The sequence below is a fragment of the Pundamilia nyererei genome, unplaced genomic scaffold (assembly GCF_000239375.1).
Source record: "Pundamilia nyererei isolate P.nyererei 1_Seehausen unplaced genomic scaffold, PunNye1.0 scaffold00074, whole genome shotgun sequence".
NCBI classification, from domain to species: Eukaryota; Metazoa; Chordata; class Actinopteri; order Cichliformes; family Cichlidae; genus Pundamilia; species Pundamilia nyererei.
In genome coordinates this window covers 2,952,774-2,959,317 of record NW_005187475.1, presented here as the reverse complement: position 1 = coordinate 2,959,317, position 6,544 = coordinate 2,952,774, and the positions used below count along the sequence as shown (strand labels likewise).

The following is a 6,544-nucleotide window of genomic DNA, read 5'->3' as shown; positions in this document are numbered from 1 at the left end:
CCAACTTCATATCAATATTCATAAAAAATTTGATTATTAGCTTTTATTTAAATGAGCATTTTCAGTTTAATGAAAAAAGAAAACTAATCTGTTAATAACAGATAATAGTTAATAATAGTAAGAGTCTATGCGGTGCGCTCAAAGTGAAACCCAAACTAATTAAATCCGTCTCAAGGGAACCATTTTTACAGATGTTACTGAGAATTGCCTTCATAACACAGTAATCAGAAACTAGTACAGCATTACATTCCACCAGCCTGTACACGGCACAATTTGAAAGCGAGGGTTTAACATTTAGTTCAGGTGCACTGAATGGTTAACCTAATGTCTCCTTAATTACTATCAAAACTCAAACATGTTTGACTTTCAACATAAGCTGTTTTTCTTCATAAAAGCATATGCAGTTCCTTGAAAGCAGCACTGATTTGTTACAACTGGGTGAATTCAGTTTGAAGCACACTTTAAAAAGAAAAGAAATAAAAGAAAAACAGGGAAAAAGTGAGTTCATCAGCCAAAGAAAAAGACATCTTTCATAAATTCTGGCGTTATTTGAAGTGAACGGCTTTCCACAAACACACCTCTTCTTGGCAGCTTCGATGAGCTTGATTTTTCTGCCATTAATTTCCTTTCCAGAGAGTTTGTCAAGTGCATTTTTCAGGTCACTGTGAGAAGCAAACTCAACCACCCTGAAAACAAATAAGACACACTGTTAAGTCAAAAACTCACTTTCCTTTTTTTATTATAAACAGACACTGGGCACCGGTTAATAGTCTCACCCTTCGTTGAGCTTGGGACGATGTGCGTCTGCGAAAGTCACCTCTCCAGCTTGCCTCATGAAATCTTTCAGGTCCTACACATGCAAACTTTGGTCAAATTACGGAGCGCCTCAGAACACAAGCACAGGCTGAGACACAAACAGGACTGAAGAGAGATGGTTAGATTCTCTGAGAGGACTACACAGACTACTGCAGATAAGGAGAATGAGTCCAAGAACCTCACAGTCTGTTCAGCTTGCAAGTGTTTCAACAATATAGAAAATTACAAAAACAATAGAAAGGGGGGGGGGGAGAAGAAGGTTTCATAATTGCTAATTAAGGTCTAAGCCAATTGTGATTGGCGGATTACTTGCAGCAGCTTTGAGGTCCTTGGACACACCGCTCGTTAAAACTACAGAGAGATGAACACCATCTGCAAGAACTGCAGAGGTGCAGCCTGGGCAGCATTTGGCACTCAGAGCCCCATTTTCCTTGGGAAGGAGGACACAGGGCTCCGCGCCGGGATCATCCCTGCCTCGGCACCCCACCTCAGTAAAGAGAGTGAACAGGGTGGAAGAGAGGAAACTACTACCTGAGAGCGAAACCCTTTGGGGTGGGCCGCAGGCTCTCCGAGCCCACCATAACCGGGAAAACAGCAGATTATATCCACGGGCACCTGGCAGGAATTCACACTCTCTCGCTCACGACGTGCGGGAACACCAGAGGGGGGAAGGGAGGGGGGGATATCGATCGAAGCCCCTCAAATTAACGAACCATCGATCAATACGCCACCACCATCGACTCTCGCTCTCTCCTCTGCTTTCTCTCTGCCAACCCTCTGTTTCCTCTCTCTCGCCCTCAACCACACATCAGGCGTTGCGAGCGAGCGAAGGGGGCCGCCAGCGCCTCTAGTGTGGAGCGAGCGCTCACATGACCAGCAGGCATCAACTAGGAGTAGGACAGACTGGCTGACACCACAGGCTCAACCCAGACAGAAGGACCCAGAAGGGGTTAACTCCACCATAAGCGAGCTCTTCCATATGACTGGCAAATAAAGGGGTGAAGAATTGGTTAAAATGTGAAAACAGGAACAAATTAAGTGTTTTGTTGCTGCTTCTGCTGCTCTTTGCATCACTAATGAACTGCATGATATGCAGATTAATCAGAGCAATTATTCTGAAAAAGAATAACTTGGGCTGACTGATGTATAACAAGGTAAAACTGTTCGAACTGTTTTGATTTCAGTAACATAGTCTGTTTTTAGCAGCAATTCTAAAACTTTAATGTGTATTTTTGGAGATAGACTGTTGGAGGTGATAACATTTGTGTTCTGTTGCAGCTTTCAAAGGCTTGTCATGTTTGTTTTTTTTGCTTTTGTTCTGGTTTTTAAAAGACGCTTGAGCCAATACTGACCTGCCAGCTGACTCGAGAGGACAAGTTCTCCACAATCAGGCGGTTCTCGGTGCGCATTGGAGGAGGGTTACGACTGGAAATGGAAAGATATAAAAGAAGCAATTGAGCAATAACAGCGTAGGGCTGATACAGACTTTACCCAGTCTAAGAGCTCTCATTAGCAAACTGTCATTACAAGGCTAACTCATGTTAAAGAGCTTTCCAGATCAGCGAAGACAAGACTTGTGCTGCATGTTAATCGTGGCTATGAACATTTCCAGCCTGCAGGCCATTAAACTGCCACAATAATCTGACGACTGACCTTTCACCAAATAACAGAAGCTGTTTACAGAGCGTGCTTGCTGAGGTTTTGTGTGCATCCATTCTTCTTTTTTTGAATGGAATTAAAGGGAACGTGCATTTCATCTTAAAAAGGGGAGCTGTTACCTCCGGCTGTTCTGGGAGCCGCGGCCGTAGCGATCAGAGAAACGCCCCCCTCCGCCGCCGCCACCGCGTCCGCGGCCACCGCGCAGACGCACGCGAGCATGCTCAATGGTCACCCTGATGTATCAAGCATTAAAAATATATTTTATTATGGCAACAAATGTGAATAAAGGGACTCGTTTCCTAAAGGAAATTCATTACCTTTCATTGCACAGCTCTTTGCCATCAAGCTCGTAAACAGCATCTTCTGCATCTCTGGGGTCGTCAAACTCCTGCAGACCAAGCACACAACACCTTTTACATCCACAGTTCTTAATGTTTATCCTTTTCATCACCAATAATGTGTCCTGTTTTTAAATACTTTACTGAAACATTTAATGACTAATCAAATAGCTTTTAATACCAAAAGAATGGTAACGAATAACATTTAAAAGATACATCACTCTTTTAGAAAAGTGTAAAAATTCATCACACGTATGACTCAAAATCGGTCTCTGGTCTGAGCGGTAAAGTGATTCAATTCAACCCTTCCAAGTGTTGCAATGTGGACTTTTCTGTCCTTCTAGAGAGGGAAATATTAATGTTGCATAAGTGGACACAAATCAGAGCAAATGAGACCAAATTGTGTTCAAGGACATGAAAACAGGGGAAACTATTAGCTTAGAAGTAATGGCTAATGCCAGGATTTTTCAGTAGGTATTACTTTGTCTAATCAAATCTATGGATTTTCCTTCCATATATGCAGATTTCTTTAACGAAAGTGTTTATTATTTCAATAAAAAGAGATCCCACTGATAGATGTAGATTTTGTGATAGATATGTGCCATGTTCGGTTTATTCTAATGTGGATTTTAACTTGTAATGAAATAATCGACAAAATTTTAGAAATCTGCTTAAAACCCCTGAAAATTCATCTTACATTCAAGCACGTGTTGTCAAATCTTAGTTAAAATTTGATTTAAATTTATAACACTACTTCAAGAATGACACCTCCTGGTGGTTCTAGCGTTAAATGTCCATCCTTACATGACTAGAGTGTGCTCGTCTTTGGATGGCTGCTTGCAACAGGATGATGCTGCATGTCAAAAAGCTCAAACCATCTAAAACAGCTCTTTTAACCTGACAATGAGACCATGACTGTACTCCTCAATCCAGCAGACATCAATCCAATACAGGACCTTTGGGATGTTTTCATCATGATCACCCAGCAAATCTGCAGCAACTGTGTGATGCTGTCAATGTCGATATGGAGCAAAATCTCGGAGAAATCATTTAGCCCAGGCCATTTAATAAGTAGAATAAACTATTAAAATCATAACGTCATTACAAGGTTGGTGATTTTTCATTGGGGGGAAGGCCAAATCCTCTTTAGGGGATGCCATAACATTATCGATGCAGGAAAAAACAAAATCTTTCCAGATCCAAGTCTCAACACTCGGCAGCCATCTTGTAACGCTCCCAGGTCCTTATTTGGGTAGGTATTTAGAAGCATTATGCAAAATACCTTTATTTCAATGGTCACCTTGAAATATATACAAAACCGCTTAAAGTCGAGCTTTGTTCCACCTCTAAATTTAGGATTTTTTATTATGAAATTTCCGATTTAAAAAAAAAAAATACATATATTTTGAATTGCTTTCTTTATGACTCTGGTATGCAGAAAACGCTCCAAGTATATGAACGAGTCTCGACTTGGCCCTGATTTACTGGTGGGTATGTCGCTAAACAAGAAGTAGGCCGTGAAAACGAAACCATGAGGATTCCCTGCGGCAGCCTGCTTCAAAACACCACGTCAGGTCTGTAAAATAAAGTATGGAGTCTAAATTTAACAGCAGACCCGTGCATGGCGCTCAGAGTACATTTAAATACCTTTCAGCCATCCTGACCTACTTTCGCTCGGTGACTCACCACAAAGCCGAATCCTCTCTTCAGGTCGATATCTCGGATGCGGCCGTATCCTTTGAAAAACCTCTCCACATCCTTCTCTCTGGCCGAGGGGCTCAGCCGGCCGATGAAAATACGACATCCGCTCATGATTTGGTCACGTTTAATTAGCTACAAGCAGAACACTTGCGTTAGTTTTTAAGGATTTAGCTAACACAGCTTCAGAGGAATACAAATGACCTACTTATGTGCCTCAGCCTGTGGCCCGCTTTCGCAACGATAGCCTGTCAACCGTCGGTCCAAAGATAACTAAATACCCAGATAATATCAAGCAATGACACCCGTCTGTAATGTAGATATAATAAATTCCAGTCGATGTACACGTACCTTTAAGAGGACTGCAGCAGCAGTTGATTTTACTGACTGGCGACAGTGAGCCTCAACTCCAGAATAAAACAAAATGGAACCTCAGCTGTCTCCGGGAGTTTGGGAGGAGGGAGTGGGGTACATCCCGCGTGACCAGTGACGCAGCCTGACACTGCAGAACTCGAAAAAAGCCGAAGTGCTGGGAGAACGTCTACGGAGATGACGTCACAAATCAGACTCATGTAGTTTTGGAGTCTGACCACTAGGTGTCACTCGGCAACTATATAGAAAACATTTAAAACCAATTTTCTCACTTTGAGCATTATGTCTACGGTTTAATTAGGCTGTTGGCGCAAGTTGCAATAATTTTTTACAGAAATCAAGCAGAAAACAAAACAAACAAACAAACAAACAGGTAATAAGAAAGCAATACCACACCTTTAAAGAAGGATAGGCTTCTCAGGTTTCAATCAAATACAGCAGACAACACACATAGATCAAAACAAACCACGATAACCTTTAACCATGAGTACACATATTTCCATCTCCTATCAGTTAAACGTTTAAATTTTATTTCTACTGATTTGGAGGAGATGCAATACCACCCAAAACTGAGCTGCTAGGTAATGCAAAAATATATATGATCAATATGGATAGATCAGAATTATTTAATACTGAATGATTCCTTTAGCTTTAATTATAATTCAGCTGAAAAGCTAAAAGAAGCAGTTCTGCCATAGCCTGTGAATTCAATTTGGACATTAAATGGAGAGGCAAAAGTGAAGTAAAACGATGCTTAAAGCTAAACAAGATTTCCATTAGGGCTGGGCGATATGGCCTAAAATCCATATCGTGGTATAATTTGAAGCACGTGCGGTAACGATATATATCGCGATATATTCTTTTGTATTTTCCACACCATTTAATCCAATTCAATTTTATTTATATAGCGCCAAATCACAACAAAAGTCGCCTCAAGGTGCTTCATGCCTTGAGGCGTGAAGTGTGCTTTATTTACACTATAAAGCACACTTAAAATCCTTTAATTTTCTCAAAAATCCAGTGTTCCTTATGTATGAATTCTGGTTGTGCTTACTGACCTCGAACCGATTTGAGCATGCAGAAATCTGTTAAAAAATGTTTTAGTACAACTTTGGTAAGCTGCACTGCTTGATGGATTGTCAGAGCATCACGGCTGCCATAGTCAGTGTTGCCAACTTAGCGACTTTGTCGCTATATTCAGACCCCTTAACCACTTTTTTTCTTTTACTCTCAACAAGCAGCGGGTGCTGTAACACAGTCAGTTCTTCTTTTACTCTTATGCTGTTTTGTGGATCACAAGGTTTAAAACTACTTATAAACACACACACACACACACACACACACACCAGAGTGCCAATTTCGGGTCACTTTTGCCGGTCCAAGCCCGGTAAAGGATCAGGGTTGGAATTGTGGCATTAAAAAAAAACAATATTTGCTAAAAGAAATTTAATTTGTAGTTCTAAATAAATTCTAAATGCATTTAGGACGTTTTTTACTCACTTTATGTCTCCTCCAAGATGTTATTTCTCTCTCCAACAACATAGGTTACAATTAGATTAGCATGACCAATTATGCAAATTAGGCGATGACGTCATTTAGCGACTTCTAGCGACTTTTAGGACAACCAATAGCGATTTTCCTTACTGAGGAGTTAGCAACAC

General features: G+C 41.0%; 1 protein-coding gene across 2 annotated transcripts in view; it reads right to left on the bottom strand.

Moving 5' to 3' along the window:
• srsf5b (serine and arginine rich splicing factor 5b) overlaps positions 1–5,044 on the bottom strand; it is a 6,500-nt gene extending 1,456 nt beyond the window's left edge. Inside the window, exons 1-8 of one of the 2 annotated variants that reach the window (XM_013911907.1) lie at positions 4,863–5,044; positions 4,720–4,784; positions 4,500–4,646; positions 2,793–2,863; positions 2,595–2,708; positions 2,169–2,241; positions 777–850; positions 7–686 (exon numbers count right to left, since the gene is read on the bottom strand). In XM_013911907.1, the coding sequence (XP_013767361.1) occupies positions 350–686; positions 777–850; positions 2,169–2,241; positions 2,595–2,708; positions 2,793–2,863; positions 4,500–4,625 (795 nt within the window). In that variant the 5' untranslated portion in view covers positions 4,626–4,646; positions 4,720–4,784; positions 4,863–5,044 and the 3' untranslated portion in view covers positions 7–349. Of the gene's footprint in view, positions 1–6; positions 687–776; positions 851–2,168; positions 2,242–2,594; positions 2,709–2,792; positions 2,864–4,499; positions 4,647–4,719; positions 4,785–4,862 lie in introns of those variants that run through there. The other variant, XM_013911908.1, reaches the window with a different exon arrangement.
• Positions 5,045–6,544: the final 1,500 nt, after the last annotated feature.